This window comes from Lactuca virosa, chromosome 4 (genome assembly GCF_052849685.1).
Source record: "Lactuca virosa cultivar CGN04683 chromosome 4, Lactuca_virosa_CGN04683_v6, whole genome shotgun sequence".
In the NCBI taxonomy this organism is placed as follows: domain Eukaryota; kingdom Viridiplantae; phylum Streptophyta; class Magnoliopsida; order Asterales; family Asteraceae; genus Lactuca; species Lactuca virosa.
The window spans coordinates 219,628,123-219,640,893 of NC_136429.1; the positions used below are offsets into that span (position 1 = coordinate 219,628,123).

General features: G+C 33.7%; 1 protein-coding gene across 2 annotated transcripts; it reads right to left on the reverse strand.

The window, feature by feature from the left end:
* Window positions 1-587: 587 nt before the first annotated feature.
* On the reverse strand, window positions 588-7,441 carry LOC145108013 (putative leucine-rich repeat receptor-like protein kinase At2g19210). Of its 2 annotated transcripts, none has more exons than XM_079044995.1 (13): window positions 7,281-7,437; window positions 6,677-7,208; window positions 3,366-3,850; window positions 3,116-3,254; window positions 2,953-3,024; window positions 2,784-2,855; window positions 2,621-2,701; window positions 2,397-2,545; window positions 2,069-2,274; window positions 1,815-1,941; window positions 1,609-1,671; window positions 1,323-1,512; window positions 588-1,206 (listed from the first exon to the last, which is right to left on the reverse strand). In XM_079044995.1, the coding sequence occupies exons 1-13, from the start codon at window positions 7,381-7,383 to the stop codon at window positions 816-818; spliced, it is 2,610 nt and encodes an 869-aa protein (XP_078901121.1). In that variant the 5' UTR covers window positions 7,384-7,437; the 3' UTR covers window positions 588-815. The 2 variants fall into 2 exon arrangements, with proteins under 2 accessions (XP_078901121.1, XP_078901122.1); XM_079044996.1 differs by having other exon boundaries at window positions 1,067-1,206; window positions 1,323-1,429; window positions 7,281-7,441.
* Between the last annotated feature and the right edge of the window lie 5,330 nt (window positions 7,442-12,771).

Here is a 12,771-nt window from a genome sequence, read left to right on the forward strand (position 1 = left end):
CTCTCTCGTTTCTCTTCAATCAATCACTAAGTTTGTTTAGGGATTCATCTTGGTTTTCAATGGGTTCATCTAGTTTTTCAATCTTTGTGTCATACAAGTTTGTTTGTAATGATGTTCTTAAGTGTTTTTGGGTGTTTTGTTACAGTTAAGAGAGTAGAATAATATTATGTTTTGTTTTGTTTTTTTTAACCGGAAAATATAAATATATAAATTAATCCAAAACTAACATTTAATTCCACCTATGTCCACGACCGGACTTGAATCCTTGATTTTAAAGAGGAAGAACACCTTTGGTGAATAAGATTATGCAGTGAGGTTTAATTGTGTTGATGTAAAACGATCTAGTTCATGAACAAATGAGATATTCATGTTGTAGAGATCTGAGAGTGTGTTCATCTTTTTTTTCTTTTTTTTTTTTTTTTTTTTTTTTTTTTTTTACAATATGCTTGCTATGGTTTCAAAGGCTGTTATACCATAATGATTCGTGTCTTATCACAAAATCAAATTAATTGCATATAGATTTATAAGTTAACGATTTCATTTATGGGAATGCTAACATGAAAACAAATCAAAAGGTTCCCAGAATATCTTAGAAACACACACCAACCTCATGAACATATTGATTTCAAGGCCTCAAGAATTCCAATTGTTTAAGTTTATTTCAACTTATTGAGCACAGCAACTCAAGTAAAAGGAGCTAAAGCTTGTGCAGTCATATCGCTCATTCTATAAGGATACTTAATTTAGAACCTAGAAGCCCAAGAAACAAATAAAGAATGTGGTTATATATTTTAATTCATTATCTTGGGTTTTGATCACCTTGCATCCTCGAGATCAACAGATACGATTTCAGTTGAACTATCTAGTACTTTGGTTTCCAGGCGAGCTCTTTCTGCCACCAAACATTCATTTAACCCCATCACCACTTCATTCATGGTGGGTCTTCTGTTGGGTGTGTCTGCAACACATTCCATTGCCAGTTCTACTGCCTTCAATGCTGAATCATCATCAAAATCCTCTAGTATCTTAGGATCAACCACGCTTTTCACATCCCCTTCTGCAAGCTGTAATTTAACCCATCGGCTTATGTGTATGTTGTCATTCTCGTATCTAGTTATTGCTGGTTGACCTGTAATTATCACTAGAAGCACAACCCCAAAGCTATAAAGGTCACTTTTCTCAGTCAACCTGTATGACAAGTAATACCTGCAACCCAGAATTCTTATTTCATTCAACCAAAAGATGCAAACATAACATAAATGACATCCTTTTTCCGAATTATTAACACCATAAATATAAGCTTTAAGATTTAGAAAACTTACTCAGGGTCAAGGTACCCAGGAGTGCCAGCAACTTCTGTTGAAATATGTGTAGCAGCTTCTGTTGGAAAAGCTCTGCACAACCCAAAGTCTGCTAGTTTTGCCTGAAACTTTTCATTCAGTAAGATGTTGTTACACTTCACATCTCTATGGACTATAGGTGGCTTGCATCCATGATGCAAGTACTCTAGACCTAAAAAGTATAACCCCATATGATTAAGAATCTTGATGATCGTATATCAAAGCCAAAATTATGTGTAAGTCGATTTGAAATAATTTGCTTACTGACCCTTTGCTGCATCACACGCTATTTGTAGTCTTTCTTCCCAATTCAAGACCTTTGAACTCGTATCTGCTCATTTGATTTTTTAATATTAGTACTTGTTCTTACGTGTTTGTAATAGATTCATTCACAATGAACTTGGAAATACATAGTTTTGTAAAGTGATGTATTAAGAAGATATGCATAGACGAAATGTTAATGATGACAAATACCAAATAGATGCGTTTGTAAGTTCCCATTAGCCATGTACTCGTAGATGATTCCCTTGTGCTTGCCTTCAATGCAGTAGCCAACGAGCGAAGTTAAATTTCTATGATGAACACTCAAGAGAAGATAAGCCTACATATGAGAGAAATTGTTAGATTACCCATGCAATTTTCACTAAACACAACTTTTTGTTGCTGATTTTAAGCATATGATCAATGTTTCAATTCAGAATAAGATATGAGAGAAATTGTTATATTACCTCGGCCTGAAATTCTTTGTCCCCTTGTTGAGATGATGCAGAAAGCATCTTGACAGCAACTTGGGCATCACCTATATGTCCATGGTAAACTTCTCCAAATCCTCCTTTCCCAATAACAACTTTGAAGTTGTCAGTGATACTCTTTATCTCTGAGTATGTGTACTTCTGTTTTTTTATTTCCAATCCCTTGCTTGTTTTCCTTTTTTCTGTATGCAATATTTTAATTACTGAACTTTCATAACTAAAACACGTGCTTGATTCGTGCATGTGTGAGTTTTGAAAAAATATTTTGTTCAAAGTTATCGAATGCAATTACAGGGTTTCTTACCATGTGCTTTTAGTTTTTTTATCATCCATATGGTGGCGAGAGCTGTCATAATCATAAAGATGCAAGCAACCGTTGCTATTACTGGAACAAGGATTTTTTTATCATTATTTTCGCAATGCTTCGTGACACAAGAATCTGCATCATCAATACTGATTTTGGGGAACGAATGTTACATTCTGAAGTAAATAATAGTATTTAAATTCAGGAAATCAGTAGAAATTAACCTCAAACGCAATGATCCTTTCTTTGCCTTTGCTAAAAGCTCTTTTGGAATGGGTCCACTGAAATTGTTTCCTTTTAAATTGCTATAATAAATCGTAACTAAGATTAATCTATTATTCCATGCAACAAGATATCTGATGCTAGTTCAAGTTGGAGGTAACTTACAGGACTTTCAGAGAATTCAATTTAGACAGAAAATCAGGCACAGGTCCTGTTAAGTTATTGTTGGACAAATCCCTGAAATAGGAATGGTGAAAATGGCACATACAGTTATAGAAGCTAAATTTTGCATATACTTTAGTTCTATATATCCTTCTAAAAGTGTTTGACTTACAAGGTTTCTATCATTATGAGATTAGCTAATCCAGGATGTATTTCTCCACTCAATCCACTAGTAGACAAGTTTCTGATTCAGAGTATTTAGTAAGCAGTGAATAAATTATTTCAAGAAGGACAAAAATCTTTAACTTTCGATGTTATTGAAACTGCATACATACAAGAATATGATCCGAGGCAAATCAGCATCATTGTAGCTGCAGTCAAGACCAATCCAAATAGATTCCCGTGGAGCACATGGATCTCCTTGCCAGTGTCTTTTTACACCATATACAGACTTGATACTCCATATTGCAGAAGCTAATATCCATTATAGAGTTAAGACATGTCAAATCATAGTCTTGATTGTAAATTCTAATTACTAATATAAACGTACTTTATTCTAACTCAAGAGACAAATCATATGCTTACCATCTTGATCCTCAGTTTGCTTTTGTGGGAGTTTCTTTAACACATAAAGCTCGAGAGCATTGATGATTGGAGGAAGGGTTGAATTTCTAGTTTTATTTATTGTGAGTGTATACCTTGATGCTATTGCCTCCGGTTGACTGCTAGGAATAGTGGTTGTTGTGTGATTTAGTGGATTCAGAGGTCCATGCCATAGCTTCCCATTTAGATAAATGATGAATTCTCTAGTTTGGTTTCTTTTTAGTTGCTCAATCTCAGCAAAGTGCATGTAAATGAAAAATGTATCGCTTGTATTAACAGGATCCCACTCGATGTCAAATGAAAGACTCAGGTTTTTTGGCGTGACAGCACTACCCATGACATCAAATGGTAGTTCTAAGTTTGGGGATGACCCTGCAGAAACATTATGTGAAGTGTTTATGGAAATATAATCAGGTGTCGTAGGCTCACTTGGACCCCATAGTCGATCATACTTGTCAGCTTTATACCTATTTCAAGAAACAAGAATACTGAAGTTAGTAAAGTTTGATGCAAAATAGAAGTAACAAACACAAAGGTGTCATGGGTTCCACTCAAATTTTATTAAATCCAAGTTGATCCCAATGGCTTAGAGCATCCACAATAGTGAGTTTAATGGAAGAGATGAATGAGGTGGCAAATCTATTTGACATTCAATGGATTAAACTCTACCATAATAAGATGTCACATTGGTATTCAATGGATTTGCAGTTCAATGGACATTGAAATCTTCGAATGGAAAAAGTAGAGTTTTTAACTCTTAAATATATACTATAAATAAGCTTTTATAATTTTCTATTGAACTTTATATAGTTCAATGCATTGTACAAAAAAATTGATAGAATTGTATAAATTTTAAAAAAGTGATGTGACAATCCATTGAACTCTATTGATTCAATACATTGTGAATATGGGTGTCAAAAAAACCCAAACCCGATTAACCCAATCCGACCCTAACCAGAATAAGGAATTTCAGGTCGGGTTTAATAGGGTCACAATTCTTAATTGCGTTATTCGGGTTAACCCGACAAACCCGAACTATTGTTAGGGTCGGGTTTAGGGTTGATTTGTTTTATAAAAGTCGGGTTTCGGGTTAATCCGATTAACCCAAATAAAGGTATATTAAAATATTTACGTATTTCGTTCCACCTCACGTCTTCTATTTCTGTACATTATGTGGCCTAAAAAAGAGGAAAATAAGATGTAATAGAATTGTAGAATTAAATATTGTTATGTACAATTGGAAATTAATATGTAGTATACTAAAATACTATGTAATAGTAGTTTATGTGGCCTAAAAGAACAAATTACTGAAATCGTCCCTGTGGTTTTGGTAAAATTTTGTATTTGGTCCCTAATGTTTTTTCGGACCGTCCCATTGATTTGATAAGTTTTTGTTTTTGGTCCCTGACCGTCTTAAAATAACCAAAATACCCTTATTGATTATTTTAATTATTTTCTTTATTCATAAGTTATTAAAAAGAAATTGTTTAATTATATGCTCGGTCCCACCCAACCTTTTCTCCTTCACATTGCCTCTGTTTACCTCAATTTTCTCCTTCACAAAAATTTGGAGCCATCGACCCCTCATTAACTACTCCGTTTCCCTCCTCTTGTCAGAAACCTCCACCGACAATCCTCACCCTCTCAACCCTTTATCCCTAACTCATCGATGCAAAAATCTTACAAACCACACCATTGATGCAACCATCTCACTGACCACGCTGCTGCTGCTAGCATCTCATGTCATCGTCTTCGTTTGGCGGTGCAGAAGACCGGAGAGGTCGGATCGTCGTCAGAGCATGGTGCAGATCCAAGGCCCGAATCTAATACAAGCAGTCAAGACCGGCGAGTGGCATGTTGTCTTCTTCCTATCCTCATCCCACCACGTCGACTCCAAGAACAGAACGATTTGGTGGTTGGAACATCGATCACCTCACACCATCGTCACGTTGACCTCACAACCCATTTCATCATCAATACATTAATCCTAATTGCAGTTTGTATAAAACCACGGATTTTCCCCAATTCTATTTCTACTCGGTAAAGAAATGAAATTAGATTTAGGGTTTGTGTTTTTTCTATGTTTAATCAGAAATTAGTGTCGATGGCATAGGTGGTGTTGTTGATGCGGAGAATGACTTTTTATGGGTTGTTGGTGGTGGGTGGTTGGCAGTGGTGGTGGTTGACAGTGAATGGGATTGTGGTTTAGTTGGCGACTTTAGGTTAAGTGGCAGTGAACGGATTTTGGCTGAGAAGGGAGGTATGGACGGGATAAGGGAAGGTAGGTGAAGGAGATTGTAGGGGCTCATCGGAAAATCGATGAAAAGAAAGTGATGCAGTACATCAGCGATATATCTGAGAGAGAGAGAGATAAAGAGCTGGACGTGGGACTTATTAATATTTTAATAGTAACATAATTAAGAAAAAAAATAAATTAATCGAAAAACATATATAAAGGGTATTATAGTCATTTCCTAGCGGGCAGGGACCAAAACCGTAACAAAATTAAAAGTTAGCGACGGTCCAAGTGCAAAAATAAAGGTAGCGACCATACATGAAATTTAACAAAACCATAAGGACGATTTTAGTAATTTGTTCAACCTAAAATAAAAAATACATAGCCTCAAATCAAACCCATAATGCTTTTTACTTGTACCGTACAAACAAGAAAAAATAAACCATATGCATTCAAAGTTTTTTGGATTTAACACTTGCTAATTTAAGCTTCTGAAAATAAACCTTATTATAAATATAACACAATATTTCTATCTTACACTGCAACCCGATTACTGCAACCCGATTAACCCGACTAACCCGACCTGTAAACCTGAATAAACTGTACCTTAATAGGGTCGGGTTTCAGGTGAAATAATTTTATAAAAAAACCCGACTAACCCGAAACTCGATCGGGTTGACCCGATTAACAGCAACATTGAACCATTTATGCAGGGTGAATCTAAATTTAACATACATTTTCATATTTTCAAAAATCAAATTAAACTGAAAGTAAGTGCCTAATCTATCACATGATGTAAGAAAATCATGAAATCGCCTGATTTTACGATATAAGAAGAATAATTTAAATAAATAAATAAACAAAAATTTGGGGAAACATAAAATTGTAAGGTCAAAACAAAGAAAATTGGGGGCAACGGGTGGGCCAAAGTTAGTTTGTCAGGAGCTCCCGCCCATTCATAGCTTTTCTTTTTGCCATTGTCTCAATAATTCTTCGATATATCATTTTCTAGTAACAAGATTAGTAAAGATGATTAATTTAGATATGAAATTTTAACCTGACTGTTGTAGATTTTGATCCGAAATTTTCACGTGTAGCAGCGTATAAAGATCCGGCATCAGTTTGGTTGTACATATGATTTGCCAGAGGCCTTACTTCGATGGCTGATATGAAAGGCGTTCCTCCATTTGTATTTACAATACAAACATGCATGAAATCTGATAACAAGACATGTATAATCTCCATGGTTCTTGGTTGAGATGACGAATTAAATCTCATGGTGTCCCAGTAATCAGGTCCAAGATAGACATCGAATTCTGGAAGATGGTTCTTCGAGTCATAGTTCCCATACATGAAGCTTGCCCTTATCAGAAACCTGTTACCCTTTCCATATTTTGGTCTTAGGGTGTAACAGTTTCTGGTGTTGTTGGGAAAACTTGTAAGTGTGCTAAGCTGTTTATCAGAAGCAGACGATATGTTATATATTTCGCCACTATCTATGAATTCAGCATCTGATACGTAGTTTATGCCAGTTGAATTATCGGTGTATGTTGAGCCTTTTGTTATCCCACAGTCGATGCTTATGATGCCTGAAATGGGAAGTGGTTGATTACGAGAGTTAGCATGCATTTAAGAGAAAATATGCATGGTTTAGTTAGTACCTGATTGATCATTCTGGGCATGAACCATTACTGATGTAAGAACTAAAGCAAGAAGAACCAACATTGGGAGAAAACCAAGATTAATTATTTTAAAAAAATACATTCAGATATGTTCAGAATTCTTGGTTTTTGTTAGTCAAGTGGCTGGGACAATTTCTATGAATGTGGCTCAACCCTTCTTGGACGCTACAGTGTGGACCGACTGCTAAGTTGATGTGGTTGTAATTGAAGAGAGACGTGCATGGTCAATAACGGTTTATAATTCGTAAAGGAGGGTTTGACTAGCTTAAGTCAAGATTGTCCATATATAGTAGCTGGCAAACATTATTCAAGTGTTTCTAACCAAGGTTATTTGATTAGTAAATAGTTGAACTATTTCATAAGTATTTAATTCAAATTTATACAAAAAAGAAGGTTCTACTAATTTGATGTTGCTCATGTAAGAAAAATGTTAGTTTTAAGAGAATTTCTAATGGTAGGATTTTTTTTTTATAGTTTTTTACTTGAATTTGTTTTATTGACCACTTGATATTATTGTATTAATTCTTTTTTATCATTGAATATATATTAAATCTTGTCAATATAATTTCATTGTTATATATATATATATATATATATATATATATATATATATATATATATATATTTTAATTTAATCATATATCATTTTACCCCTTTAATTATAATTTAGTTTTAAGTATTTTTTATTTCTTTACTAATTAATAATTCCTAATATAGTATATTTAATCAAATTTCATTTATAAAATATAAAGTTTATAACAATAATATAATATTTTCAATGTTTTATTTTATTGTTGCAACTATAACATAATAATTTTTCATATTTTAAGTATATAATTATAAATAATGAACCGATACAGTTGTGTAAGATCGAAAAATTTGGATTTGGCATAAGTAGAATAAGAACAATCACAATCAACAAGATGAATTTTCGGTGCCAAACATAGTAATCATTTATTTAGAGAATACAAATAATAAAAGATAAAAGAATTTCTATGTATAATGCGCAACAATCAACTCACTATGATTACATTTTTGTACACACTCCCTCAAAAGATATAACATGCATATAAAGGGGTGGCTCTAAGCACTAGAGGAATCTTCAGTTGGAAATGGAATATTTTATGCCTTCAAGTCACCCTCAATGGAATGTTTTGCACCTAACAATATTCCCCTCAATGTTTGGAATGGATGACGAGGCTATAAGATCCGAACAGAAAACTAGCAGATGCGAAGTCCAAATGTGACATCACAGAGAGAACCAATGGTGAAGTGGACCAATAACAAGAATTTATAGTAGTCTTCATATCCGAGTCTTGGGATATAAAACAATACGGAACATGCTTTAAAGAACAAAAACAACCTCAAGTTTGAAAGTAATCCCAATAATAAACATCTTGAAATTGAACCCATCATGAAAGTAGTCATCATTAACAAACCGTTGAATCACCTATATGCTTGTCACATCCCCAGTTGGCAACGGAAACATCAGGCGGTCAGACGACATCATGGATCACAGTATCAAGCATATGTTGAACAATACAACAATACGAAAGGAAATAGATACTTTTATTTAATTTAAAAGAGTAGATTACAATATACCTTGCTCTAGGGTACATAAATATTGAGAGTACAGGAAAGTTTGAGATGATACTTAAAGTTTGAGATAATACTCAAAGACCTAAACAGTAGGTTAAAATGAAAGTACTAAAAAAAGAATGTAATCCCATGACTGTTCTGAGTATAGTTCTTCCAACTGCTTAGTTTTCTGAAAGTAAATGTGATTTTGAAAGAGTGTTAACTTTAAAGTTGGTGAATTCACAGGTTTGTAATATATGAATCAAAATGTACTTTTACATCAAAAGTATGTATGTTATGTATTTGATATGTACTTTTCGATACCGGAAAGTATACTTTGTATGTATATAGGTAGTTTCCTAGCTGATAATGTATTTTAGGTTTACTGTGACGTCCTATAACCGAGCTCCTGACGAAATGAAATACCCCTCCCGATGCTTAATCAGACACCATAGTTTTATAGAAAATTATCATCTGCTTAGACTCGACGGTCTAGGTTGTAGCTAGCAAACACATGTGGGTGTGTCAACCCGTATAGATCTATAGATAATATTCTCGCTCTCCATGATTAACGATTATAAGCCATATGTCTTTCTAAGTAATGGAAACATAGTTCAATAACTGTTGCTCACATGAACCAGAAATGTTTTGTAGTTCTTGTGCCTTAACCTTAAATGTCAAAGTTATTTAGGTAGAGTTTCGATAATATAACCTAGAGGTTCGATAGTACAACCCTACTGCATTTATTTGATTGCTAGAGGTTTGAAAGTATTACCAACCTGTGTTTGCTTTGTAAACGTAGGTTCAACAGTGTTTTAGATAGTAATTTGTACAAATATTAGTATATATAACAGTTTATAAATAGTTCATGCATGTGTTCTCCCCCGGAAACAATAAAAAGTTTTAAAATAGGGTCGTAAACTCACCCTAGTAGCCTGCTTTAAATCAAGATAGTTCTCGCTGAAAGTGGTCAGAAGCTTGAGATCGCTCGTGATTCAAGGAAGGAAACTCCAAAGGAAAAGAAGGAAGAGAAATCAGTTTGAGAACTGATTTGGTGTGCTCAAACGTCTAAGCCTCGATTGTTATTTATCGGCTGATTTTCGATTTGCCACGTCGTGGCTATGTGTGTTCCACATTGTGGTTCATGCGTAAGGAGCAAGGCTACCTTTGGTGCTACCACATCATGGCCATTTGTGTGCTACGTGTGCAGGCGTAAGGAGCAAGGGTTCCTATGGTGTTGTCATGTTTCCCAGTTTGCCCCTATTCCTAGCATGTATTTTCACAATCTTTAAAAATGCGTAAGTCTTGCATATAAGCTCCATTTTCGATATTCCTTATATCATCTAGTTCATCTTGATGAGTACTACAACTTTCCGTTAGACTTTAGTCGCTAATTTGCATTCTATTTTTAATTTATATTTTTCTAAGGGGTTGCACATTATATGATTTAGCAAAAATCACAACTCTCACATATGAACTCCATTCTCAACTTTCTTTATGTCCACAGATTTGTATGCCTGAGTACTACAATTCTCCTTTACATTATTTTAGCTAAAAAATCTGATTTTCCTCTACATTTTTATGATGCACATTTCTTTGTAGGGTTGAGTGAAATTTAGCTTATATACGAGGCATTGTCGAGTAGTTGGGGGTACTATACCTATTCTACACTCTTAGATTAGGAATGAATGATTATCGTAATCTATACTCTTGGATTATCAAAGTAAGAACTCTACCCCCCCCCCTTCACACCTCTCACAGACTCTTAAGAAGATGGTATAAAATATTCCTACTTAATTAAACTTAAGCCTCCTTCACAAGTCTTATATTATCTATTGGTAAGACTACAATACTCAACTCCTAGTACTTACTCTGTTTTAGATAACACTACTCTACCTTAGAGTTTTTTGTTTGACACAGAGTGCTTTATGCATTAATACACTTTTTCTAATAAAATTTTCATTATTATCATAAAATTATATATATATATATATATATATATATATATACATATATATATCTTAGCACATATATAACCATACTTGGTTTGCATATCATATATTAACACATAAGAGGAACAATAATCCCATATTGACTACATCCTGTTGAACATGAGCCTTGGATCGCAATCAATCTCATTTATAATTCAACTATGGATAACGCACGTTAGATGTCTGACTCTAAACACATAAGAGGAACAAATCCCATATTGGCTACATAAGCCTCTTGTATAGTTCACACCATACCCGAATATGACATTTATAATTGCCCGTTCAAGGAACAACATTTGACCATATCAAACCACAGTACTCATTATACTTAAGTCCAACTATGTGTCTCAGGTATTAAGGATACAAAGATAATACCCTCTAATAAAGTGTCACTCACGAATGCGATCTATGAGTTGATCTTGATGCGGGTCCGTTCAATACTAGTTCTCTAACAAGTACCTATGAAACTTGGTTACAACCACTTGCCTACTTTCATCTAGTGAGAGTCAACCAATCCATTTCATATTAGTCTTACTTCATAATTGTTCCCACAATTATGACCGACTATGAACCTTTAAAATAATAAGATTATTCATGGATTAAACATGTTAATATAGAACACAAAAAATATTAATGTAATGATCATATCCTAGTATATCAAAACATTATTTAATAGTTGTTATTACAATGTCCAATATCCAAATACTAAATTCAAATCAAAATCACATTTCGAGAATAATAAAAGTCTTATGTCTTAAGTGTGGCCACTCATACTTAGCTTAAAAGGAAAGACTTTATTAATAGGTTTGACGAAATTTAATTTGTGTGAATTTCACGACTACTATATCTCCACATTTGAGTTCTTCTCTAGGTATAGTTAAATGTCTTGGAGAATATAATTGGTGCTCTTATGTGACATAGAGTTTCTTAGCTTGATTAATTACACTATATTACTCACAAAAGATTTCTAGATTATCCCTGAATGGAATGGTTCAACCTAGTTTTTCAATGATCTAGTTCATCCAATTATATTTGATTTCAACTTCTGAAAAGTAGTGTATTCTTATTTAGTAGATTGTGCTATTTTTTTTTGCTTGGATCTCATTCCAACTAAACTTACTCTTCATTCCATAATGAAGTCATAATCCAATTATAATTCATAATTATCTATATTTATTTAGAAATCAAAATCCTATGTAGCTCTTTACATTACGATTTTATTCTAAACTAATTATTTCATATACATTCTCTTAGCTCTGCTTAAGTACTCTTAAAATGCTCTCACAGTCATCTAGTCACTTAACCATGTATTCAATTTTGTATCTCATGATATTACATAAATGATGGATTCATTTGCCAAGCAAATAGAATATAAATCATTTCATCTAGCTCAAACTATGTGATAGGTCCTTTGAGACAGACTCAAGAGGTGTCATGTAACAATGCAAAGAATCATCCAAAGAAATCCTATATCTTGACCTCCTTCATGATATTATCATTTCATGCAAAAAGAATTTTAAAACCTTTAACATTCATCTTTATCTATCTCTTATAGATTTTACATTACAAGAATGTATCTTGCCTTTCCTGGGTCTTTCATTTTAGAAATACTTTCCGAGTCAAGGTGATAACCACCTTGTATAGTCGGAATGTCATTTCAAATGATTAAGTATGTATCTTTCATACAAGATTAGGAATATCACTATTCTTCCACTAGTTCTTAGTAAACACACACACGTTCTTTTTCATTTTGATATAAAAGCATACCTTGTATCTTTATATTAAAATGACTCTTCCAATCTTGAGATGTTTGCTTTATATCCACAAGTGGATCTTAAGCCTTACACATTTGGTTAGGATAACATGGATTACGAAAACCTTTAGGCTAAGCTATATAGATA

Bases quoted from the DNA above. Each gene is read 5' to 3' on its own strand.
- LOC145108013 (XM_079044995.1), bottom strand. From the start codon at position 7,383: ATGTATTTTTTTAAAATAATTAATCTTGGTTTTCTCCCAATGTTGGTT. The intron at 3,025-3,115 runs GTATGTATGCAG...ACTCTGAATCAG, and splicing joins TTGCCTCGGATCATATTCTT to AAACTTGTCTACTAGTGGAT. The intron at 2,275-2,396 runs GTAAGAAACCCT...TATTGCATACAG, and splicing joins AAAAAAACTAAAAGCACATG to AAAAAAGGAAAACAAGCAAG.